Source organism: Corella eumyota, chromosome 1 (genome assembly GCF_963082875.1).
Source record: "Corella eumyota chromosome 1, kaCorEumy4.1, whole genome shotgun sequence".
Taxonomy (NCBI): Eukaryota; Metazoa; Chordata; class Ascidiacea; order Phlebobranchia; family Corellidae; genus Corella; species Corella eumyota.
In genome coordinates this window covers 18,382,217-18,408,170 of record NC_137490.1, presented here as the reverse complement: position 1 = coordinate 18,408,170, position 25,954 = coordinate 18,382,217, and the positions used below count along the sequence as shown (strand labels likewise).

The 25,954-nt window shown below is 28.6% G+C and overlaps 3 protein-coding genes across 5 annotated transcripts; 1 reads left to right on the top strand and 2 right to left on the bottom strand.

The window, feature by feature from the left end:
• Positions 1-569: 569 nt before the first annotated feature.
• On the bottom strand, positions 570-8,162 carry LOC145754029 (uncharacterized). 3 transcript variants are annotated; one of them, XM_082570548.1, is made up of 24 exons: positions 7,932-8,162; positions 7,627-7,812; positions 7,421-7,545; positions 7,125-7,257; positions 6,933-7,046; positions 6,725-6,814; positions 6,413-6,520; positions 5,989-6,072; positions 5,766-5,849; positions 5,333-5,428; positions 5,071-5,157; positions 4,882-4,980; positions 4,711-4,800; positions 4,497-4,574; positions 4,328-4,423; positions 4,084-4,176; positions 3,864-3,953; positions 3,673-3,771; positions 3,505-3,582; positions 3,274-3,354; positions 3,027-3,095; positions 2,025-2,231; positions 1,662-1,813; positions 570-1,026 (listed from the first exon to the last, which is right to left on the bottom strand). In XM_082570548.1, exons 1-24 carry the CDS (start codon positions 8,128-8,130, stop codon positions 856-858), a joined length of 2,709 nt encoding a protein of 902 aa, XP_082426674.1. In that variant the 5' UTR covers positions 8,131-8,162; the 3' UTR covers positions 570-855. The 3 variants fall into 3 exon arrangements, with proteins under 3 accessions (XP_082426674.1, XP_082426675.1, XP_082426676.1); XM_082570549.1 differs by having other exon boundaries at positions 4,328-4,420; XM_082570550.1 differs by having other exon boundaries at positions 7,125-7,206.
• A 3,647-nt stretch (positions 8,163-11,809) lies between these two features.
• Positions 11,810-19,339, top strand: LOC145764045 (vinculin-like). Its single transcript, XM_082575613.1, has 25 exons — positions 11,810-11,911; positions 12,129-12,236; positions 12,351-12,421; positions 12,549-12,699; positions 13,003-13,111; positions 13,397-13,519; positions 13,602-13,719; positions 13,786-13,925; positions 14,220-14,367; positions 14,743-14,896; positions 15,105-15,301; positions 15,442-15,577; positions 15,724-15,933; positions 16,185-16,345; positions 16,477-16,636; positions 16,739-16,814; positions 16,935-17,096; positions 17,246-17,331; positions 17,480-17,588; positions 17,705-17,799; positions 17,884-18,054; positions 18,138-18,238; positions 18,342-18,444; positions 18,624-18,797; positions 18,916-19,339. The coding sequence occupies exons 1-25, from the start codon at positions 11,855-11,857 to the stop codon at positions 18,991-18,993; spliced, it is 3,198 nt and encodes a 1,065-aa protein (XP_082431739.1). The 5' UTR covers positions 11,810-11,854; the 3' UTR covers positions 18,994-19,339.
• LOC145764046 (protein mono-ADP-ribosyltransferase PARP15-like) lies at positions 18,673-25,182 on the bottom strand. Its single transcript, XM_082575614.1, has 17 exons — positions 25,027-25,182; positions 24,821-24,953; positions 23,942-24,318; positions 23,737-23,749; positions 23,342-23,530; positions 23,050-23,222; positions 22,833-22,937; positions 22,491-22,592; positions 21,994-22,341; positions 21,756-21,887; positions 21,424-21,575; positions 20,896-21,076; positions 20,658-20,784; positions 20,435-20,568; positions 20,193-20,379; positions 18,908-20,017; positions 18,673-18,803 (listed from the first exon to the last, which is right to left on the bottom strand). Exons 1-16 carry the CDS (start codon positions 25,099-25,101, stop codon positions 19,746-19,748), a joined length of 2,700 nt encoding a protein of 899 aa, XP_082431740.1. The 5' UTR covers positions 25,102-25,182; the 3' UTR covers positions 18,673-18,803; positions 18,908-19,745.
• Between the last annotated feature and the right edge of the window lie 772 nt (positions 25,183-25,954).

The window sequence follows — 25,954 nt, the reverse complement described above, 5'->3', positions numbered from 1 at the left end:
CTACAGCCTAATCAGTCGGTTTAGCAAATAAAAATACAATACTTTCTCTGCAATATACCATAAACCTACTTTAAAACACAACTTTTATACTACTTTTCTTATATAACATATCTTTCTATGTAAAATCGTAACTTAAAACGATAACAATGCAAAAAATCCCCTTAAAGTTTGCAAGTTGGTGAACTATGGTAACCTGTTTGTCTAACCAACCATACAAATATACCTTATAGCGACGACACGACGTTAAACTGCTTTTATATTTACTGTAATAAAATAACTAGGCCTGTGAAAGAGTCACTAGTTCATATCGTATCATTTTGTCTACGTATAACGTATTTTTGATCACGACTTCGCTTGACTTTTGATTAGCGGTTGCATAACGATGTGTTGTAGGGATTAAAAAAAGGGAAATTAGACTATCTACATATACACGTTCCACTTTTTAAATTGTTTCCGCCCTGAAACTGGTAAATTTGAAGCTGGAAATTTGATTCCTGTTTCTAATTAGTCAAAAGTGTGCCTTACATTACCTTATAAAATGTTAGTCATATTTTAGTAGATTATTAAAGATTAATTGCATTTATTAACAGTGAATAAAAACTATGTTACTTTAAAAATTACAACATTATTGGTGGTTTAAAAACAAGATTAACAATAATAAATAAATCAATTATTTGCTTAAAATTACATTCAACATTATTATTATTTTAAAATATTTAAAAAATAAATTTCAAAAACCATTTAAAAATTTACCAAATCGATATCAACTTGTATTTAGAAATTTATATATATAAGCCAGACAAGTTTTCTTGTATAATTTCCATTACATTCTGAAAGTACACACCACATTAATTACTAATGTACCGGTAGTTTTAAATTAGGTAAAACAGGTTCAACTTGGTTAATCCACAGGTTTGCACACGAAGCATGGTAAGAACATTCGCAATAAATTATTTCTTGGTCACTCACTGGAAGAAGGCAAACACCACAACCTGGTATATCTCTTAATTCTGCTGAAGACTTTTCCTATAAATAAAATTGGTTACCATAAAAAGGCAGTTTATAATACCTTTAAATGTATGTACATAAAATAGATGAAAATCTATATATAATGAAGCTATGTTTATATATTTACCGGCAGCGTGGTGTAGTGATAAGAACTCTTGCTACACTACCATGAGGTCGTGGGTTCAATCCCCACTGATCTCAAGCTGTAGCGCCCTTGAGTAAGGCGCTATAAACGGTATGAACTCCTGCTGAGCCAGCACTTAATCAGCAGCATAATTACCGGGCAATTATAGTCTCTATAATATTCCAAACTGCCACAGGTAACTCGAGACTGGGTCGGAGTAACTTATGTTACTCTATGTTTAAGTCGCGCATTCGACTTTCCCACATCGAGGATAAAGATATATATACAAAAAAAAAAAAAAAAATAAATATATATATACAAATATAAATGCCCAATATAAACGGCTACAAAAAATATAACTGCCATTTACTGACTGTAGGGCTGACTATCGACTAGCAACATTAATGTAAAGATATTTGCTGTATAAGTTCGACTTTACATATCATATAAAAAAGACAACAAAAATTAGATTCAAAATTAATATTTACGTTAGGTATATGACAACTTAATTTGACTAAAATAGACTTACTTCAATGACGGGTGCATTAGGACAAAATGATAATAAATTATGCCATGAAAGTTGAAATTGTTTTTCAAGTTGAAGTAGTTCTTCGTTGACTACTTTTAAGGTTTTTGCATTGCTACAAATTCTATTTACTACAGCATGGACCTGGCATATGTCTACGCAAAAAATAGAAGTCAAATTCAAAAAATTAGGTTGTTATGAATGAAAAATGTATATATATTATTAAAAAAAAATTTAAAAAAATACTATGGTAGTTTAAAAACATATCATTTTAAAAAATATTGCTGAACAATCAATTTAACTATCATACATTTAACACACCACTAAACTCAACATTTACACAGCAAACAAAAAGCCAATATTTACCAGCTATGTATCTCTGTCCTTTACAAGAATAAATAACTTCGTTACATACTGAAGCTGAAGGAATAGAGCTAAATATATTGTTTGCCATGATTATAATGTTAAGGCATGCTGTAAGGCAACGTTCCCACGCGCTGCAATACTCAGATGCATAATTGTTGTCTGATTTTTCGTCTACTATGCTATCTTGAATTACGGGTATACTGGTTTCTGTGAATAAGGTTAAAAAATAAAAAAATGACATACATTTATTTATTAAGACTCTGTTAAGAAAAGGTTAAATGATATATTAAGCTTTACAGTTTTTTATGATTAAAACCATGATTTCAATTTCTAATAGCCACAAGTTAAATAGATAATATAAGTAAACTACCAAATTTTAAAACTTTAGCTTATTGGTGTAGTAACATATATAAATGATGAATCATTACAGTACAATAATACCAAACTATTGTGCTACTATTTACCATCAAAATAATATTTTCTTTCCATATATCCAACAAATATATATTCAGTAGTCCAAAAAATTTCACTAATAACTTAACACTACTAATATAACACCCACATAGTCTTATGTGACTTAACTTTTACACAAAAGAACCTTATAACTATAACTTTACAGTCCTTATAGAGAGCTACTAAATCATTCTATATAGGTACTGGGTAAACAAGACCATTCAAGCATAATGATAAGTGGAAAATCAACCACTAAACGCACACTTAAATAGTTATGTCAAAAATATCCCTACAAGTACATTAGGTTTTAATAAGTGCTTATGTGTAGTGTAACTGTACTTAATGTATCTATGGGATGTTTAATTATCATGTTGTTGGAACAAAGCTACTCATTAGCATATAAATATTAAGTTATGTCATCAAGTATCTTTTTTGGCAAATAAAAGTTTACTACAAAACACAAATTACAACAAGAAATCTAAAATCCTAGCTTATGTTAGATTTAATAACATTTTTAAAGTTGGTATATATTTACAATAAATTAATTACCTTTGATGGGTAACACTCTTTCAGGTATTTGTGGAGCAATTTCAGTTGACCTTATTGAAATAGGAGAAACTGAAAATATAAAAGAATATGTTAGAAAAAAAGTAATATACTGATTTACCAATAACTAGATCAACAATATTCAAATAAGGGGTTATATCATTTTTAAAACTGTTTTACTAATAACTAGCCCAAAAATATTTAAATAAGGGGTTATATCATTTTTGATATTGCACAGAACTTTAATTACTTGATTGATTGCTAACCGCATCTTGTTGGTTGATAGTTTTAAATAAATTGTCCTTCAAGTTTGAATAAAACAAATCAGGCTCTAAAAACAATAAATGTACATTTTTCAAAATTAATATGCATATTAGTAACAAATCAATTTATTCAATAAACCAATGCAATTATTTATCCAACTTAATATACTAATTTTTTAATATATTACAAAAAAAGGGTGTTTTTAAATTTTTTTTACCTATTGGATTTGCACTTAAATTCCAGTTATGTTGATTGCTGTGATTGCTTGATTGTGAAATGTTATCATCATGTACATCTTCAAAAATTATAAAAAATTTTAATTAAAAAGAGGTTAAATAAATAAATAAGTATCTTTATTGACACAATGCCATTGAATAATAAATACCTGCAGGTTTAACTGTATTTAAATCAGATTCAAAATCAGAAATTGGTTCTTCAGTATTTTCTTCTGTGTTTAAATGAATGGAAACTGTTTCTGCTTTTTCTATAAAGGAAAAAGTAATTAAAATTAGGTAAAAACCTTAATACCAAAACATTAACAGAACAACTAAAAATAGTTGTGATATTATGGTTTACCTTCATTATGTAAATTTGGTGAACTAGGTTCTTGTATTTTAGGTATTGGGGTAAAATCTGCTTGTTCAAACGATGTAAACTCAAGATCTTCTAAATATTATAACAAACAATTTAAATGTAAGATAACAACATTTATAAATGAATGCATTTTTTTAGCCTTTTAGTTTATATACATAAACATGATAGTAAACATAATATTTATTACTATAAATAAGTTTACCATCTTCGGTGTAAGTAAGTGTAGAAGGTTTATTAAAAGCAGAATCTTGAAACATGTTAGTTGGTTCATCAAAATCCAATGGAGGTGGTGTATCTAAATTAAAAATAAATTAATCAACTAGAACGACTTTAATTTAATTATAAACTGAATTAGTTTTAATTAATTTAAATATGAAAGCCCTTTATTAGCATACCTTATCTTTGTTTATGTATTTTATTTAAACACAATAATATTATGTATTTACCTTTTAAATATGAACTTGTTGTATTCGTTTTTGGTTTAGAAAGACTTGTAAATAAACCTTCTTCTATTTCATATTTATTTAAAGCTGGTTTTTCTACTAAAATAAAATTTAGAAATAAGACTTATATTTTAATTTAGTTTAGACGGTAATGCTTTAAAAGTAGTTTTACCGTTAGGAATTGTAGTTGGTATTTTAATATCGGTTTCTTGGAAATTGTCAACAAGTTCTTTAAAATTATTTGGCTGAGCTAAAAGTTAAACAAATTGCTAATTAAATTTAGTTTTCACAAATTGAAATTTATAACATCGGACTAGTTTTATCTGAAATTAACATAAAAATAAAGTACAAATGTTAAGGATATGAAAATAAAGTTTTTTAATTACTTTCTGTGGGGTTTACTGATTGCATATCAGAATGAACGGAACCTTGAAACAAATTATCCAAACCATCATATCGAAAGAGTGATTGTTTTGCTAGATACAAATCAAAGTTAAACCTTAAAACATATAAGGTGTACACCAATATAATATTCATAATATGTTAACAGAACTTACCAGTAGCTGTCTCAATATTGCTTGTAAAATTTGTTTTTTGAAAACTCGTCTCTTTAAATAAGTTATCTTGACCAGTATTCTCAAATGGAGGTGACGTTTCTAATCAAAAACATAAAATAATTAACACATTATTCTAAACAAAAAAAAACCTTACTTTTCACTAAAAAATGTTTATATAATTTTGTTTACCTTTAGTAAACTGATCTAAAGTTGTGATTGTGGAACCAAATTCAGTTTCTTTAAACGAATTTGTTTCATACTCATAACCAACAAAATCTAAATAAAAACAACAAGTTTACCTAAAGTAAAATAAACTCTAAGTAAATATATAAAAACCACTAAATTGTCTCTTTAAACCATTTTACCCTTAACATTTAAAATATGTTTAATATTTAAGTCTTTTTAGATTTTTTTACAAATCATGTTAAGTTAAAAAATTTTAAAGCTGTACCTGTATCCTGTATCGAATTAGAAGTAAATTCTGATTGGTCATATTGGTTGGTTTGTAAATCATTTTTCTCATTTGATTGGATGGAGTTAAATTGCACTAATCATAAAATACATTCAATAAAGATTTAAAGTTAGTTAAAGCTTGCAACAATGCTATGAAAGAAAACCACAGTTCACACATTAATCAAACTAGTCTATAGCCTGCCCTACAGTCAGATTTTAATTGTTATAATATGGTTTAAGCGCAATAATTTGCTCACACGCTACAAAGGGCAGATTTATTTATTTGTAGGCCTACTAAAAATACATATATATATACATATATATATTTAGTATATATTGCCCACAAATCAATATATATATAGATAGCGACTTATTTATGTATAATAACAAATGCAATACACTAAATGAATATAATAACAAACAAGTGTTACCTGTAGTGTTATTTGAAGTTGGTTGGTCATGCTGATATGATTGAAACAAATTTTCTTGTCCATCAAAATTATAAGTCGGTTGAACTAAAATGTATCAGTCAGAAATTGAAATGTTAAATGAATGTGATATTGACTTTAAAAAACAATTTGTTTTTAAATAAAAATAAAATTAGTTTTTATCCTTTTGCATGTTAAAATTAATATAAAACAAAAACTAATTTACCCTTTTCTGCATTAACATTACATTGTTGATTTGTGGAATATAAATTATTGTCATGAGTTGTAGCTGATGCTGAAACTGGATTTGCTAAAATTAAATATTGCTTTTTATGTTGAGTTTGTTTTCTGCAAAAAAATTTAAAAAAAGTACAACAAACGGGTCAAAGAGGACAAAATAAGGTCATTTTCCTATGTCTGCCAGCATATGATCTGACGATGACGTCGTGCGTCACATGACTCACGAGCGTTGGGACTTTCCATATTTACAATATTTACCTTCAAATCCCGATATCTTAAAAACTACTTGACCAATTTTTAAAATAATGGTATCCTCGTGCAAGTTGGAAAAATTCCAACATAATTAAAAAAGAAACTCTACGACCGAACCATCTCTTTAAAGTTTAAACTAAATAACAAAAAAATTAAACCTATGTTATTAGTTGTAGGTATGAAAGAATGTTGAAATTGATTTGATTGAAATAAATTGTTTTGCCCATCAAAATAAGAAGGAGCAATATGTTGTTGTTGCTGATTAGCTAAAATAAAAATAAAAATATATAAGCTATACTTAAAGTTAGATTTGTAAAAGTAATTTAGGTCTACTAAAAAAACATAAGCAAAATAGTAGCCTACTTAAGGCAACACTTTCTTTAAAACAAATTAAAATCAATACAAAACTAAAATCTATATCTAAACCACTTAATCTATATGTGGGTACAAATAATATGGTTTATACTGACTTGATGTAGTATTCATGGTAGATGATTGTTGTGAAATATTGGATTTAAATAACTGATTGCTTGGGCTTGAATAAAATGAAGTTGGTTGTACTAAAAAATAAAAGTACGCAATAATTGTCAAAACCTTTGTCATTATTAATAAAATTTAAAGTGGTATTAGTAATTTATAATTCAAGTTTAAATTCTTGATTTTAAGTGTGATAATTACCAGTTGCACTTGAAAAAACAGTTGATGAATTATAATTATTGCTGGAAAAAATATTTTCTTGACTGCCTTGAAAAATCTGATCTTGACCAAAACCTAACGGTACTTGCTGTTGAACTAAAAACAAAAAAAGCAGCTTAAATGTTGTAACCAAATTGAGTTTTTTCGGATAAATTAAATAGTATTTGTATTTACCTGGCATGGTACTTGTTATATTAGTATTAAACATATTGAACATATTATCAGTTGTTTGTTGATTATTGAAGTCAGTTCCTCCCTGTTGAAAATCATTAAATTCTTCATCTTCAAACATATTTGACTGTTGGTTCTAATTTTTAATATTTTATATAAATCTGTGTTTATATTATTCTTAGCATTTAAAAATGTTGGTATAAATGATTGTTAAAAATAAATAAATATCTAAAAAATATATTTATAAAATTTTTTTACTGAAAAAAAGTAAACTTTAAACACTTAATGATTTTACATACAGATTGATATTGGACGTTGTGGTTTGAGCCAGTAAAACCAGTTTCAAATAAAGAACCATTATCATTGGTGTTAATGGTGTTAGTTGGTACAGTGTTCGAAATAGGTGGTGGCAATTCTGGTTCAACTAGATAAATTAAAATACTTTATTTTACACATTTTTTTTGTTAAAAATTTAAAAAAAACTTTACACCGACTTAAAAAATACCATAAAATGCTGTGTCATCAAACTTTAGCGAAGTCCAGTCAGCAGCTTTGGCACTTGCATTATGAAAACTTGGAACTTCTTTTCTTTTAGTAATTTGGGAAATTGCTGGTTTAAATTTTACAGGAGCTTGGGTTGTTTTTAAATCCAGTGAAGCAAAAATTTTAGAATTCAAGTCAATCTTCGTGTCTAAAAAATACAAATTGATAGCATTTTTAAAGCAAAAAAATAGAAAAAAAATACAATAAAAAAATGCAATATAAATAAAATTAAATTACCAAATTTCATAAAATATATTATACAATTACTTGATGGTCTTGCTGAGACATTTTTCTGCTGCTGCTGCTGCTTTGATTGAAAATCCTTCTTCTGTTGATAATTTGATTGAAAAGAATTTTGTTGAATGTTGTTAAAGTTTTTTTGTACAGTTAACTGGTTAGAAGGTTGAAAACTTGTTGGCACATTACTTTGATGGAATTCACCAAAATCATCTTGTGAAAAATTCATTCACGTTTTCTTAACAATTTCTTATATTTAAAAACAACCTGTTTTAAAATGAAATTAAAACGTATATGATCAGACAGCTAAATAGTTATTCCCCATAGCACTAAAATATCTCCTTGAGGGTATTATTGTTTGACTGTTTATTTTAATTTAGTCTACGTTTTGATTCAAAAATTGATATAAACATAATATGCAAATCAAAACGATAGTAAAACTATAATAATGAGTACAGGTTACCCAGTCTACTATGCTTTGAACAGGATGTTAAAATGACGCAAACTTTTATTTGTCATTAAAAACAATTGATAAACATTAACAATCATTACTGTCATCCTTTCCATTCTACAGTCAGACAGTACAACCAACGATACTAAATTAAGAAAAAGCGGAAAAAAATCGGAACAGCGGAAGCGTTTAACGAAGTTAAACGAATAGTCGGAATGAAAAAATATGAATTGATTTTTTTATTTTTTCCGTTGCATTAGTGTAATATCAATTGTTATTTATTGTTTACTTTCATCAATGCGCAAAATACCGAAATAAAAAGTGTCTACTTTAGAGTTGAAGGTAAAAATGTGTATTGTTAAGTTATGGTAAAAAGTGCATACCCAAAAAATTTAATTTACAAGTACCTACCTTACAGTTATACAAGTGCCTACCTCAATATTATAGGTAAAAGTGCCAATCTCAAAGTTGAAGATACAAATGCCTACTTTAAACTTATAGGTAAAAGTAACTACCTTAAAGTTTTGGGAAAAATGCCTATCTCTGAGTTATAAGTAAAAGTGCCTACCTTTAAATTATAGTTTAAGTGCCTAGTTTAAATTATATGCAAAAGTGCCTACCCTAAAGTTATAAAGATAAGTGGCTACTTCAAGGTTAAAGTTTATACTTTAAAGTTATAGTTACAAGTGCCTACTTTAAACTTACAGGTGAAAGTGACTACTTCGAAATTTTATGCAAAAGTGTCTACCCTAAAATTATAAATACAAGTGCCTACCTTAAAATTATAGGTCAAGTTCCTACTCTAAATTTATAGGTAAAAGTGACTACCTTAAAGTTACAAGTGCCTACTTTAAACTTAAGCCTATAGGTGAATGTGCTTACTTTGAGGTTAAAGTGCCTACCTCAAAGTTATGGCTAAAGTGCCTATCTCTGAGTTATAGTTAAAAGTGCCTAGCTTTAAATTATAGGTGGAAGTGCCTACTTCAAAATCATATACAAAAGTGCCTACCCTAAAGTTATAAATACAATTTTCTCCTTTAAAGTTAAAGTTCCTATTTTAAATTTATAGGTAAAAGTGCCTACCTCAAACTTATAGTTACAAGTGCCTACTTTAAACTTGTAGGTTAAATTGCGTACTTTAAAGTTATAGGAAAAAGTGTCTACCTTAAAGATATAAACACAAGTTCCTACTTCAAGGTTAAAGTGCCTACCTTAAAGTTATAGGTAAAGGTTCTTACTTCAAAGTTTTAAGTAAAGTGCCTATTTCTAAGTTATAGGTAAAAGTGCCTACCTCTTACTTCAAAGTTATAGGAAAAAGTGCTTACTTCAAAGTTATAGGAAAAAGTGCTTACTTCAAAGTTATAGGAAAAAGTGCCTACCTTAAAGTTATAGATACAAGTGCCTATACTTCGAGGTTCAAGTGCCTACTTCAAAATTATAGGTAAAGCTGCCTACCTCAAAGTTTTAGGTAAAAGTGCCTACCCATATTCAAAAGTGCCTACCCTAAAGTTATAATAAACAAATGCCTACCTTAAAGTTATCGGTAAAGTTTTTACCTCTAAGTTATAGGTAAAAGTGCCTACTTAAAAGTTTTAAATACGAGTGCTACTTTAAAGTCATAAGTAAAATGGCGTACCTCAAAGTTATACATAAAATGGGCTACCTTTGCGTTATAAGTAAAAGTGCCTCATTCAAAGTTATAGTTAAAAGTGGCTTTTTCAAAATTATAGGTAAAAGTGCATACCCCAAAGGGTATAGAAACGAGTGTCTACTTGAAAGTCGTAAGTAAAAGTGTCTACCTGAAAGTTATGGTTATTTATGGCCTACCTTTAAGTTACAGGTAAAGGTGCCTACGTCCAAATTTATAAGTAAAAGTGCTTGCGTTGAATTATTAAGTAGAAGAGCCTTTATCAAAGTTATAAAGACAAGTGCTTACCCTGAATTTATAGAGACAAGTTCCAAGTTCCTACCTCAAAGTTATTAAAAATAAGTGCCTACTTCAAAGTTATAAGTAAAGGTGCCTAAATCTGGGTATGGAAACAAGTGCCTACCCCCAAATTAATAAGTAAAAAGCCTATGTCAAAGTTATAGACCATGTGCCTACCCTAAATTCTAAGTAACTGATGTTTGCAAGGCGCCTTGCCTAAGATTATTGGTGTACAAGTGTCTACCTTAGAGCCTAGCTAAAAATTTAAAACTACTGCACCCAAACAAACAACAACAAAAAATCAACACAACACCGAAACAACAAGAAAACACAAAACAAAAAAATAAAGGATGAAAACGAACATTGAAAAAATAAAACAATCGATCTTCGTAGTTAATCAACAGTAAATATCGTAGATTTGGTGAATAACTACGATATTTTAATTTACCCAAACTTCAAGGGTGGGTTTATTAAAGACTTCCGAGATAATGCTTGTCTGATCCAATTTTTTAGCATGTTTCTTTTGCTTCCGATCCATTTTTTCATAACGTTTCTTTTGCTTAAAGTGTCAAAGTTTTTTGTTTGGTTTTTCTTTGTTTTGGGAAGTTTTTTTTTTCCTTAACAGTACAGCTAAATGAATAAATATATATTATGTTAATATAAAGATTTGAATTTATAAAAAAAAAACATTATTCAACTCTTTTTTATCGGGTTTAGGTTATCTTATTGAAGGTTAAAAGATACCTAATGGAGTAACGTAAGTGATTAAATAGTTTATCAAATAATATCAAAAGTTAAAAATTGAAATAAAATTAAAAATTAATTACAAATAGGTTGCCTAATATAATGTACATAAATATAAGCAACTGTAAGTTATAATATATAATATGATATAGAAATTTTTTAATATATGGGGAACAAATATATGTTTCTATCCCCAATTTATTCACAGTGCATAATTTTGCCGCAAATATTTGAAGGGGACTTCCCCCAATCCACTACATCAATATAAGCCGTTCATTGCCCATATTTGGTCAAACAAGTTAAAGCAATATTTTAACGTTAGTTTCCTAATACGGAATCTTAACTAAGTTTGAATACAACTTAAAACAATCAACTATGTTTTAGTATTCACCCAAGCAGACTATCTAACTATTATACGAGTGTATTACCTAAGTGTTTATGTTTACTCTATCGTGGTAGAAAGTATAATGAACTAATTAAATTTCAAAGGGCGGTACGCATTTATTAAAATGTATAAATAACAAGTTTACGTCCGGTTGATTACGTCATATAATATACTTAAGTTATGCCTGAATAAAAAGTTAAATGTATGGTATATTGAAGTATAATTAATTAATAGTATTAGCTAAAAAATTTTAAATAATTAAATATATATAGTTTAAAATCGCTTTTTTACGTAGAATAATTAAAAATAAATCAATAATACAGTCTACTGTTTAAAATAGATTTATTTTACTCATAAAATTACCTTCAATTAATTGTATTCTTGTTAACCCATTTTAATTTAGTTACATATCTTAAATTAATCTGACTAGTTGAAACTTGAACAAAATGCCAGTATTTCACACAAAAACAATTGAACAAATTCTGGAACCGGTGGCTGACCAAGTATGACTCAAACTTTTATTTAAATTATTAAAAGGGAAATTACCCCAGTTATTGTAACAATAGAGTATTTTTACAAGTCATAACAGAAATATATTCTGTAAAAATATACATATTATGCAGCTTAATGTATTTTTGTATTTCATTGTATTGTTGCTGTTCATTAAAAAAAAGGTTTAATTTTTAATTAAATATTTTTATTTGAAATTTATTTTAAAAGGTTTCCCACTTGGTTATATTACATGAAGAAGGAGAGGATGGGGCAGCGATGCCCTCTCTTCTTCGACCAATCACAGCCGTCAAAGGGGCCGTTACCAATCTAGCTGCTGTGAGTCTATTAAATTTCGCTAAAACCATACATTTTAAACCTAATAAAATGACCTGAAATACGAGAATTTGTTTCTTATAATAATTTTTCTTAAAATCTTATTTGTTATGTTAGGTTGGCCATGCCCAAATACAAACCAGCAAAGACAAAGTATTGGTTATGGATACACCACCTGCTATTCAAAAGTAAATAAATGTATTAAAAATAAAATACGGTGATTATGATCTTCGAAAATTTCAAATAACCTTTTTAAAAAATTTTAATTGTTAATTTTTTTTTTAAAATAGTTTATTTTTGTTTTTTTATTCTTAGAGTTGAGATATCAGCTGACTTGTTAATGGCATCAGCCCAAGAGTTGGAAGCTGACGAGTACTCAAAAGCTGGAAGAGAAAAGTTGATAGCAGGGGCAAGAGGAATATTACAAGGAACTTCAGATCTTTTGTTGGTTTTTGATGAATCAGAGGTATTTGTGATCTTAAAAAAGTTTTTAAAATATTGTAAAATTAAATAGTCCCAATTTACTTTTTTTTATGATTTGTTTTTAAGACATTTTTTTATTTATTTTGCAGTGTTAGTTAGAGCAAGAAAGTTTAAAAAGTATTGGAAAATGGTTAAGGAAACCTTAAAAAGAAATTTTAGTAACAGATTGCAGTTTTAAAGTTGAGGTTAAAAAACAATTAAAAAAATATTAAATCTATAGTTGTAAAACAAGATTAGATTATAACATTTTAAAAAGAATTAAAATTAATATAGAATTTTTTTTTAGGTTCGTAGAATTTGTCATGCATGCCAAAATGTTCGAGAATATTTAAAAGTATCAGAAGTTGTTCAAGGCATGGAAGATCTAGTCACTTACGTCAAAAATTTAACACCAGGTATATTTAATTTTATGATATAATAATATTTTTTTATTAAACTAAATTTTATCCTGTAATTGTCATTATTGTCACTAAGTTTGAAATGGAACTATTTAAATCAATTTTTTTTGGTTCATATAAAATACTAAAATAAGCAAAACTACACATAAAAAAACAACAAATAACACCACAACATTTTACTAGACAATACATATTACTATCAATACATCACGCAAAACAATATTTAAAACATTTTTATCCAAATTTAGTGAAGTGCATTGAAAATAATTTTATGATTTTAAGGTATGACGAATATGTCAAAACAGGTTTCACAACGCTCAAAGGATTTAACAAATCAACTTCATGCTGAAAAACTTGAATCAGAAGTTGAAACTCTTAGAATTCAACTACCTAACTTAATATCGAGTACAACATTTTTGATTTTTGTATCCTTTATAAAACAAAAAAAATTTTTTTTATAAAGAAATCGGTATTTATGTGTTTAAAGGTATGAAAACCTATGTTGGGACAGTAAAAGATTCAAACGAAAGTGGACAAAAATCAGCCAACTCTAACCGACTTTTTTACATCAAAGAAATTTCTGATAGCATTACAGAAATAATAAGGTCAGTGTAAACTATAGTGTTAAAATTTGTTACTAAAACAAGCCAATTTCATATTTTTTTATTTAGGTTGTTACAACTAGTGTCCACTGACCAAGAAATACAAATCGACCGCACTGATATTTTAAAATTACGTGCAGCAAGGCAGGAAATGGCAAAGAACATTCAATCTGCTAAGTCCTGGTTAAACGACCCCAATGCCCAGCCAGGTTATTGATTATTGTGGTTTTCAATTTTATATAAAACTGTCATTTAAAAAATAATTTAAATTTTGAAGTTGTTTTCTCATTTTTGTAAGTAAAAATGCTTAGGCAAAGTTTTAAATCAATTTTGATTTGCTATCTGCCTACTTCCTGTATTGGTTTTAAATAGAAAATCAAGCACCACTTGTCAAAAATGTGTCATATTAAAAAGGATATTCTTTTAAATGTTGGCACACATTCAACCTAATACACACACTTAAATCCACACTAATTACCTAAATTTAATGTAATTAAATCAAGGTTCAGAAGAAGAATTAGCACTTCGAAAACTATTGGACGATGCGAGATTAATTGGATATAAATCTGGAGGTAAACTCGGTCAAAAAGTTTTGGAAGATTGTGCTAAGATAGGATCAATGATTGATAAACTTGCAGAACTACGAAAACAGTAAGCTTAATATTTTTCATGATTTTATCAACTTTTTATCGAAGCATCTTAGATTATCTATATATATCTGTGCAATGGTTTGACAAATTACCTATTTATTATCAAGTGTAACAAATTTTTAATGTCCTACTACTTGAATAATTGTAAACAACACACCCTATATTAATTACATACTAAACTTTTATAGCCAATAATAAAAAACAATCAAACTGCATTAGTATACTGAAATACCAACTGCCAAATAAAATCAATACAGTTAAACTTTTTTTTTTTTTTTGAATTAAAAATAACTTACTTTGTGTTTAAAAAGAAGTTAAATTTAAAACAACCCAATACTCTGTCAAAATATAAATATATTCAACCTCTTTTCTACAGAGGAAAAGGAAATAGCCCAGAAGCCAAAGCTTTGGCAAGACAAATTGAATCAGCTTTGAACGGTTTGTTAAGAGATGTAGATACTGCTTTGAAGAGCTTAGAACAACTTGACGATGCATTTTCCGTACTCACTGAAAAAACTCCAATTGCCAAGGTGAGTTTATCAAGCGTTTAAACATTTCAAAAAAAAGAAAAGAATTAAAAACAAGGGTTTTTATTACAATTAAAAAACAGAATCAAGAATTCAAAAAAGTTTAAATCCCGAAAAAACTGATAAAAGCACAAGACTGGTCTTACAAGATCTGGCTTTTTATTTTATCCAGCCTATTAAATTGTTGCGTAACATCATTTTCACTTTACAGGAATGGTTAGCTGATCCATCAGCAAAACCAGGCCCTGGAACTGGATCAGAGGCAGTTGGTGATGTGGTTGAAGCTTCACGAAAAATCTGTAACGCATTTTCATCCGATCCTGCCAACAAAAATCATTGCAATGAAATCAAGGATATTTGCCATTCCATTGATGATGCTATGGCAAAGTTAAATGATTATAGAGCAAGGTACTATTATTAAAAACATTTTTTACCATAAAGCACTTTAAATTGCTTTAAAAGGGATTTGAGATCTTAATAGTGTTAAAAGCATCAAAATTCGATAATTTTTTGGTTTTTTAATGAAAGAATTTTTATTGATTTTGCAGGGAAGCTGGATATGAACCTGAGGCACGACATTTATCAAAAGAAGTAAGCGACAAGATCAGCCAACTTAACTCGAAAGCTGCAAAGTTGATGGCTAGTAGGATGCTTCCAGATACTCTTAATGATAAAATGGAGGAGGTAAACACATACGGATATTTACACTATGTTGACCAACTATAGGTCAAGATTTAGAGTACAACTCAGAGGCTTCTGTTCATTTTTTCAAATACAAAATAATTTTAGAAAATCGAAGTTTTAATTTTTTTTTTACTTTTTTTTTACAGGTCAACAAATGGTTGGATAATGTTCACATCGATGATGGAGGAAGGGGGATCCTTGTTGCTCGCTCGATTCTCGGAGATGCAAGGAAGTTGACATCTGAGGTGGAGGAGAGTCCGGAGCTTCAAAAACTTCGACAAGCGACTGCAGAGTGTGACGAGATGTGCAATCAACTCGATGAGATGAAAAGACAAGGAATGATCAACTCACCAAAGGTTGGGGGCTTGTTGTTTTTAAATATTTTTTTAACAAACGCGTTTGGTGAACTATAATTTGCGCAAAAAATTGGGTACTTTACAGTTAAATACTCATGTAAAGGCATAAATGTGTGAAAAAAGAAAATATTTTCTTCAAATTATTAACGCATTTCAAAAATCTAAGAAAACACTGCATATCTAGTCGTTTTTTATAACAGGAGCAGGTATTGGTTGCAATAACCAAAAATTATGTTACTTCTCTCTGACAGGCTAAAGAAATAGCAAAAGCTTTGAAAGCAAAGTTTGAAGACATGAAAGACATGTTTAGATCTGTGTTGGTTGGAGCAGTAGCAGAAGACTTTTCAGACACGACAACCGCTCTGAAACAACTAACAGCGGCTGCCTTAGCACCTTTGACCACCCCAAACAGGTTTGTTTTTGTAACTTTCACTCAGAATTCCGGCAAATTTTTTGGTTGACCAAAAAAATGTTTTTGTTATTTGTTTACCTTGTAGTAAATATTACACTTTTATAAATAATAAAGATTCTTTTTTGATAAAGGGAAGAAAATTTTGAAGACAAAGTTGTGAATTTCGAGAAACATTCCGCCAGACTTTTACAGTTAGGTAAACAAGCTGTTGCAGTCAGTGAACTAGCTACCCCAGAAAAAATAGCAACTGTAAACACCATCTCAAAAAAAATCAATGATCTCACACCACAGGTAATAGAAATTTAAAGTGAATGTTCCATTTCATTGTATTTTAGCACCAAGTTTTTAAACAGTTTAGTATTCAAAAATGAAAACCTGTTGTGTTTGTTTAAGGTGGTAAATGCTGGAAGAATAGTTTTAGAGCAACCAGACAACAAAGTTGCCCAAGACCACTTTAAACTACTTAGAGGTAAGGCTTCAAATCTTGCTTCATAACTTCTAAAAAATACCCAAAGAAAAAAAAATTGCATCAAAAAATAAAATTTTTTTTTTTTAATTCCGATGAGTACAAAAAAAATTTATTTAACAGAGGAATGGTCTGGTCATATGGATAACTTGACCGAACAAGTTGATAACTCAATGGAGTTTTCCAAGTTTATTAAAGCAGCAGAAGAGGGAATACATAATGAGCATAGAAAATGTGTTAAAGCGATGAATGAGAATAAGCCATTGGAAGCACTGCCCGCTGCTGGTATGTGTATGTTTATAAAAATTGTTTTTTTAGTCTTGTAGAATTAAATTTTATACTCATTATGACACTTTTATGAAATTACATCTTCACATTGAGTTTATATGCCAAGCATGTAATTGTCACTAATAATCTAACTTGATTATTTTCAGGAAATATTGCCAGAAGAGCTCACAGGATACTTATGGCTGGTAAAAGGGAGGTAGAAAACACTGACGATGCAAAATATGTTGGAGAGGTAATAATACTTGTTTCAATTTTACCCAAATAAATATATATACTTGGATCAAAAAGCAACTTGTTCAACTAATATTAACTAAGTCTATAAATGGACTTGAAATTATAAAAAAAAACAAATTAAACTAATACAAATATCAATATTATAGTTAAAAGGTGGATTAAACCAGTTAGGGTTAACATTGAACCCTGTAGTTGAAGCAACAAGAAATTACGCTCAAAATCCAAACAACAAAAACTCACAAAATACTGTCAAAGGTAAACCTTAAATATATATGTAATTATGAACACAAAAGTTAATATATAAAACCCAACTCGACAAACTCTAGCAAAAAACTTAGTTCATCTCATGTTTAAATTATTTTATAATTTAGAAAGAACTGAGGATCTTATTCAAGCTGTATCTAACGTAAGAACAACTGTTGAGGCCAAACTTATCGAAGAAAAAATGAAAAAAATGGAATTGGAGGTAAAATAGAAACTCAAAAAAAAAATTAAAAATTTAACTTTGTTCTTTAATAATAAATTGAAATCTTACCTCTTTGATCTTTAGCAAGTTGAAGTTGCTCCTGAGCGACCTCCACTGCCGGAAGATGAAGAAGCTCCTCCACGTCCTCCACTTCCAGAGGAGGAAGAGTTCCCTGAGTATGATGAGGAGAATGATCCAGCAATGATGCAGGCAGCCAGAGAGTTGCATGACGAAGCTGTAAAGTGGGAGAGCAAGGTTAATTTGTTTTTAACAAAAATTGTAAAAATTAATTTAAAAAAGCGCAAAATAGCAGAAAAATAATAAGATTTTATTTACAGGGTAATGATATTATATCAGCAGCTAAAAGAATGGCTTTGCTAATGGCTAAAATGTCTAGATTGGTCAGAGGGGAAGGTGGAAAGAAAAGTGATTTAATTGCGTAAGATTAAAATATTTTTTCTTCAAAACACTATGTTGTTTAAAAACTATAATAATATTTGTTTTATAAAGCAATACTTGTAAAAACTGTTTTTTGTTATTAGATGTGCAAAAGAAATTGCCAAAGCCTCGAATGACGTAAGAAAATTGGCCCTGGAGGTTGCTGACAAATGCACTGACAAGAGAATAAGAAATGATATGTGCAGGGTAATTTAAAAACATTATCTTAATAACTTCCATTCAAATACTTTAGCTACTAAACCAATGCCCAAAAGCCAATTTATATAACTGTACACTAAATTACATTTTATTTTAAATAAAACTATAAACTAACAATTCTAAAATAATGTAGAAAAAAAATTCTCACCTTTTTTATTTCCGTGCAGACTGTCGACAGAATTCCAACCATTAGCACTCAACTTCGAATCCTATCCACAGTGAAAGCTGCTTCGTTGGGTGACAGTAACGAGATGACCGAGGAAGAAGAAAAAGCTGCCGAACAGGCAACTGAGATGTTGGTCCACAATGCACAAAACTTAATGATGACCGTAAAAGATACGGTAAGTCTAGTAATTATATAATTTAGTCAATTAAGAATTAAACTTGGGACTATAGAAAAAACTCTACACATACTTCATTTTTTAAAGCATTTAAAAATATAAAATCTTACCTTTTTAGGTTAAAAACGCTGAGGCTGCTTCCATCAGGATTCGAACCGACGCCCGCATGACAATGAGATGGGTACGCAAGTCCTGAACACCATAACTCAATTTTGTACACAATATTTTCTACTTCCACAAAGTAAATAACAACTTAAATAGCATTGCCGCTGTAGCAAATAAAAGCCTGTATATGTGTGTATTTAGCATGTACTAATAAAGAAAAAATGGTTGAACAGTGTTTGTATACCCTTTACTAATAGTATTATTCCTTAACACTTTATTCCAATGTGGTTTTACTTTGTATATATCGGTTTTGTATACAGTATATTAGTTACAAAGCGTACATTTGACACTTAAAATAATGTTGAAAATTGTGATTTGCTTGTAGTATTAATTCTGCTTGCTGTATTTTGCACATAACCCTATTAATAAAAAAGCAAAAAAAACATTTTTGTCTGTTTTAAAGTTGATAATATAGGTAACAAAATTTTTATTGTGCTAAATTTAAAATAACAAACTACAAAATGGGGGAATATATGTGATAAAAACTATGGATGCTAATATAAACATTTTTTACTCTAAGAAAAATAAAAATAATATTAGGTAAGATTTTTTAAAAAAGTACAATAACTCAAATAACAAAAAGTACAAAAAACATAAAAAAATGCTACTGATTATATTAAACTACCTCACACTTTAAGACCAAAAAATTTTAAAATTATATCTCATAACTTTCTATGAGTGTTAAAACAATGACCCAATCATAAAATCTTTCAAGCAAAACCATTCACATATGAACTACCACAAAGTATTCAAACTACTTAATCTAATACAACAAATTTTGGTTTACTTATATGTAAGTAAGTATTTTGGATATGCATTTGGATCTCTAAAGACCACAAATATAGTTGGGTCAATAGCATGGTTCACTAAACTATCATAAAGGTGGCCAGCAGAGGTCTTTGGTGTATCTCTATGTGACTGATCTCCAACTGTATAATCCCCCGTTATTACATCAGCTAAAAACATTCTTTTTGTGCCCTTAAAATCTGCCTCTGCATAGCTGTCAGAGTAACTGGCATGTTTTGCAAAGTACACACCATGGCCGTAAACAGTTGCTAAAAAAAAGTGTTGTTTAATGAGGTTATATTTTTTAACAATTTTGGTTATTACTAAATTATTAATTATAATAACAGAAATATGGTATAATTAAATTATATCTACATCATTTTACTTAAACTTGAAAAACTTATAATTTTTTAAATTTTAATATTTTATATTTTATCAAATAACCATTTTTCCCTGCATAACTTCGATTAAAACAATTTTCAATAATACTGTTGCATGCATCAGCTGTTGTTCCATGAAATAATTCTTGCACTGGATTTTCAATTCTTGCACCGGATTTAAACCTAGCAACTACCTTCTTTTTTTGAACTTCAAATTGATGGTACAAGGTTTTGTTTTGTATTCTTTCAAGCTAAAAAAAATGCCATGTAACTAAAGTAACAAAAATTTACCCAGGGTATACTTACTTTTAAAGCTTCACTTAAAGTTAATCCTTTTGTTTCATATTTTAGAAGAACATCCTTAAATTCCCGAGAAGCAAGATTAACTTTAATTTTAAAGGAATTTGCAGGCAATGTTTCCCACTTTTCTGGTAAGTTTTCTAGTAGATAACAAAATTTATTTATTAAGTGAATGCTTTATTACTAGAAATAAGTTTAGCCAATATATTTAAAAAAAATTGTAACTTACCATCCAAAATACGAAACACATTAAAAATTACTCCTAACTTTTGCGCTTTCATTGTTCTAACATTCACTGTCATTTTACTTTCATTGCATTTTGCATTTGTATCAGCAGAGGGATCACATATAGATTTCTAAATACATAAAAAACATTGTTGTTTTTTGGGAAAAAGTAGCAGAAGTATATTTACTCTTTTTTTTATATTTACTCTTTTTTTTATATGCCAACTATAAGTACCACTTACCTGATATGCTGCTTCTAAAGTAAAATTATCATCTTTTGAGAGAGAAATTATGTCCCCAGTATTTGATTTTAGTTTCCAAGTGCATTTTCGTGATGATCTTACAGCATTCAAAATTTTATTTATTTCAGAAACCGTCATCATAACATTCTCAGACAAACCTTGTATATCAAATTGAGTTGAACTACAACAAACAAATAATTTTTTTTATATTTATTTATCCTTAATGTGAAAAGTAAGTAGCGTCCGTTACTTTGACCCGGACTTGAGTTGCCTTTAACAGGTTGGGATATAAGAGAATATATTTGCAAAGTAATTAAAGTGCTGATTCAGAAAGAATTCATACCAATTTTAGCATCTTACTTAAGGGCGCTACAGCATAAGAGCAGTGCGGATCAAACTCAAGACCTCATGTAGCAATGGTTCCGCCGGTCAACTAGACCACACCATGCTGGCGGTCAACAATATTGATATAACTAACAATTTTCTAAATCAAGCCAAATACAAAAGTAATTAAAATTTGTTCTTTACTTGTTAGGAGGATTCTCAATCTTAACATCACATTTTTTTTCTAAATCCATAATTGTTTTTTTCTCATGTTTACTTAATTCTGAAATTATTTCATCCTTGATTGGGGTAGCTGCTGTTATATCATTTACAAAATCCTCAATGTGTTGTATTACCTAAAAAAAGATTGAATTACATTTCCACTTAGCATCTTATTTTATTTTTAAAAAAAAAAGAGTTGAAATATACAGATAGTAGTACTGACAATATCATAACTTAAATTCTTCTGTAGCAACAGTTACAAAATATTTATTAAAAAATAACACATACATTTACATAGAAAAATTTTTTTATACCTCAGATTTCTTATTTTGATTGTAACAAAGATGAAACTGAATCTCATCATTATATTGTTTCTGTATAGGTGTTAAGGTCCCTCTCACACTCAAATCTGATAATTCACCTTTAGAACTCTGTATATCTTGAAACTTTAAACAGCAAAACACTTTTTAAAAATATTTTATAAATTTTAGAAAATATTAAAAAAATGTGTCAACTTTCTATTAAACTTCAATGATAATATAAAACACTTACCGACATACTATTAAAGTTGTTTGGAAAAACAACTATACGAACATTTTTTAGACTTCTAAATTTGCCCTTAGTAACTTTGCTATTAATAAGATTAAGAACTTCCTTAACAGGATATCCAAACCCACCAGTGCCAATACAAGGGAATGAAATTGATGAATACCCAGAACTATCGGCCATATTGAGGCAAGTTTCAATTGAGCTTTTTAACTGATCTGTAACTGATTTTTCTGGCACATAATTTTTTATAGCAATATGATAGATTGCTTTACACTTCAAGTTGTATCCATGAGTTTCTATAACATCCCCATGTTTAAGTGTCCTTTTCATTGCCTTTGTTTTACATTCACCCTTAAAAGTTAAAAAAAAGCAGCATGTAACAGAAATTTGAAACCTTTTAAGGTGTAGAGTGTTAGTGTAGAAGACAGTTAGTGTTATACAGACTAACATTGTTTAAACAGTTCTTTTATAAAAAAATTAATTTTTGTAATTAAACATACAGCTAGATTTGGCCCGGCTTTTTCCAGTAACAGCCTAGATATTCCTGAACCAGCTCCAGTGTGAAATGAGTTTGGGCAAGTTGATGTTACAATTACATCACTCTGAAAAATATGTAACCAATAAAAAAGTTTTTAAAAGTAATAAAAAATTAGTAAAATATATAGCAAATTAAAAGCATTTCTGATTCAAGTTTTTTAATCTATCTAATTAAAAAGATTGAAAAATAAATTAATGAAGTTGCAACCAAAAATACTTATTAATCTTAAATTTGTTTAATATGCCAGTTTATAATTATTTATTGTAAGATTATTAAACCAAAGAATTTAAAAAAAGCAGCTTGCCGATTCTTCAGAAATATCACCAACGTGGTAATCACATTTTGTTTTTTTGCCATCTTTCAAATAAGATTTGTCAACCAGATTTTCTTGCGTGCTTGTTTTAACATGCTGTTTAAAATATCATTGGAAAACAAATAAAGCTTTTAAAACATTAGTTCAAGGCCATGAAAAATTATTAAAAATACATACATAGAAAATAGTCAAGGTGAAATTTACTTACAGATAATTTTTTATCAACAGCTTTTATCTTTATTACACATTTAAATTTCTTTTCTGTTTCCTTTACAAATTGCTCTCCCTTTTTAGATTGGAAGTATTTTGGAATTCCTATTTTTTTAATTGGATGAAAATGTTCTTCCGAAGATGACAACTGATGAGTCAACCAATCTGAAGCTAAGAAAAAACATTTTAATCTGTGTAAAAATTGTTCATATATCATTTGTTATAAAAACATGCAAGAGCAACATAACATAGTTGCAAAACTTTTTGTTAACAGTAAATTGGAGAATTACCTTTTTGAACATCACTTTTCTTTCCTTTTATTTCTATTCCAGAAGGATTTTCTGTAATTTGTGATTCAACATAGTTCATGCAACACTTGTCATTAATGCAGTATTTCTTAATGTACTCAGCTTTTAATGGAGCCATTTTAACCATTGATTTAGTTACTTCTTGAGCTTTGAGATCTATTGGCGTTGCTCCTAAAAAATAAAAACACAATTTGGCAAAAAATATTTTTAAATGTTGTACTATTTAGTTAATAAATTTGTAGAGTCTCCTTTTTCTTGCTTAACTGAAACTTTAATATTTTGATTTCCAACAAGCCTGCCATTCATTTCATTAATAGCCTCCATTGCTTCAGAATATGAGTTAAACAAAACAAATCCAAAACCTTTTGAAACTTTACCATTTCTCATGACCTGCAAAATAATATTGTGAAATTTGGATAATTATAAATGAATAATTTATCCTAGTTAATTTCATAAACAAGTAAAAGTATTTTCGAATAGTATTAAAAGAGATCTGTAGTAACTTCTTAAAGGTTGCTTGACAGGACCATACAATTTACTCACACAAAACATTTTTTTACATAACAAAAATAAAACCCATACCTTTGCTTTTCCTTTTACAACACTATTGTAATGTTCAGCAAATAATTCCTCCAACTCATTATCAGTAATGTAAGAGTTCAAGTTATTAACAAAAAGAGTAACTTGATTTGACTTGGAGTAAACACTATTGTGGGTTGGATTTTTACCGAACCTGGAAGCTGGATTTAATGAGCTAGAACTCATTGGTCTATTACTACAAAATTTTGAGCCAAGGTTTTGACCAGCATTGCAGTTAGGATATCTTGTTTGTCTGTAAGAGCTTTTCGGTTTGTTACTGTAAGGTTCTTGTTTATATTCCTTGCAACATGAATTTTCAGTAACTTTTTTTTTATTGCTATCTTGTTTTGACGGCCCAACAAATAGCTTTAGGTTTGTACCTAAAAATAAAGATTGCAATTTAAATAAAAAAGATTAATGAATTAGATCCACACATTTGTTTCTAAAACCAAAACAAGATTTTTAAATTTTTAGACTTCGTTCTTCTGCTAAATGTAAAACCTATCGACTATCATTATTTATAAAATAAAATAAGACAGAAAACAAGAGGGTAAATAAAACAAAAGAAATTAAAGAATATTGCTTAAACCATTTTTTAACATGCATTATGGTATTGTTTTTAACAATCAAAAATATCTGTAATATATGTTAATATAAAAATATATTCTATATACAAGTTTTATTATAACAATTTGGTACTTAAAATGCCAACCATGGCCTGTTTTTCACTACTACCAGTTAATAAACAGACAATAAACTCATTTTTACTAATCATAAAAATGCAAAATTTATGCCATGGTATCATATATACACAAAAAGCCACATAAGTCTAAGCAAAATAGCTCAATAAAGTAAATAATTTTATATTTTCTAACAATTTACCTTCAACAATATGTCTATTTAGTTGTTTTTCTGCTGTTTTAGCTTGATAATGTGTTTTAAAATTGACGAACCCAAAACCCTGAGACTTGTTGTTTTTTTTCATGACCCGAACACTAGTAATTTCACCAAAAGGCTAAAAAAATATTTGTTATTTTGTATTTTTCGTGTTTAAAATCGATAGATTTTCTGTTCTACTAAGGTCTTACCTCAAATAATCGTTCTAAGTCATCATCATCGTAATGATCTTTAAAGTTATTCACATAAAGTGAATTGTATTCCATTATGATGCTTATTTATCCCTATTACATCGAAAATAATAAACTGCCGGTTTTGAAAAAAAAAACGTTACAAAGAAAGTAAAATCTTCTTCTTGGGAATTCACCTTACTTTATATAATATATTAATTACGTAATTAACAAGATTTAACACGATTTTAGGCTGTTTATAAAAAATTATAAAAAAACGACACACACACACACACATATCCTGTTTATTAATAGACAAAGGTAAACTGGGTGAACAAGCCATAACATACTCGAAATATTTGTGTAAAAATAAAACTTAAGATGTGTTTTACATCACTAAATTGATTTTGTCAATTTTCTTGTCGCAATATTATTGTAATTTGTATTGTATATCATTTTATTTACTTTCATTAATGCGAAAAACCTAAATAGAAAAAGCAATACGCTAGGCTACTGTTCGCTTTATTTTTCTCTAGTGTAGCAATAATTAACTCAACAAACGACAAAAATGTCTGTTATTTCAACTAAAATAGGCTAAATAAATTAGGAGAAAAAAACGAGACCAATTGGGCTGCAAATATGCTGAAGGCAATAAACGTTGCAAGTCTTTAACAACGCAATAGTTTAAACTAAATTCAAATCTAGCTACTTAACAGCATTCACCAAAAAAAGTATTGCATGCCTGCTGCTAAAATCATATTGCGTCTCAACGTGCCAAAGTTAAATAAATTTTGAAGTTACTCGTTAATTCAGTTAGAATCACCACGAAAAAAATACGTTATAAATCAATACAACGATTTAATAAATTATAAACTAAATACGTTTGTACGCGACGAATTTATACCATTAAAAGGTAAATGAACATAATTGTAGTTAAATCACAGTTATA

What these genes read in the sequence shown, in the direction of transcription:
- LOC145764046 (XM_082575614.1), bottom strand. Translation starts at nt 25,101, where the DNA reads ATGGAATACAATTCACTTTATGTGAATAACTTTAAAGATCATTACGAT. An exon ending in ACTTAGAACGATTATTTGAG is followed by an intron (nt 24,954 to 25,026) that starts GTAAGACCTTAG and finishes ATATTTTTTTAG; the next exon opens with CCTTTTGGTGAAATTACTAG. An exon ending in AAGTTATGCAGGGAAAAATG is followed by an intron (nt 20,018 to 20,192) that starts GTTATTTGATAA and finishes ACTTTTTTTTAG; the next exon opens with CAACTGTTTACGGCCATGGT.
- LOC145754029 (XM_082570548.1), bottom strand. Translation starts at nt 8,130, where the DNA reads ATGAATTTTTCACAAGATGATTTTGGTGAATTCCATCAAAGTAATGTG. An exon ending in TGTCTCAGCAAGACCATCAA is followed by an intron (nt 7,813 to 7,931) that starts GTAATTGTATAA and finishes TGTATTTTTTAG; the next exon opens with ACACGAAGATTGACTTGAAT. An exon ending in ACTTACTTACACCGAAGATG is followed by an intron (nt 3,954 to 4,083) that starts GTAAACTTATTT and finishes TATAATATTTAG; the next exon opens with AAGATCTTGAGTTTACATCG.
- LOC145764045 (XM_082575613.1), top strand. Translation starts at nt 11,855, where the DNA reads ATGCCAGTATTTCACACAAAAACAATTGAACAAATTCTGGAACCGGTG. An exon ending in AGCATTACAGAAATAATAAG is followed by an intron (nt 13,720 to 13,785) that starts GTCAGTGTAAAC and finishes TTTTTTATTTAG; the next exon opens with GTTGTTACAACTAGTGTCCA. An exon ending in GGAAGCACTGCCCGCTGCTG is followed by an intron (nt 17,097 to 17,245) that starts GTATGTGTATGT and finishes GATTATTTTCAG; the next exon opens with GAAATATTGCCAGAAGAGCT.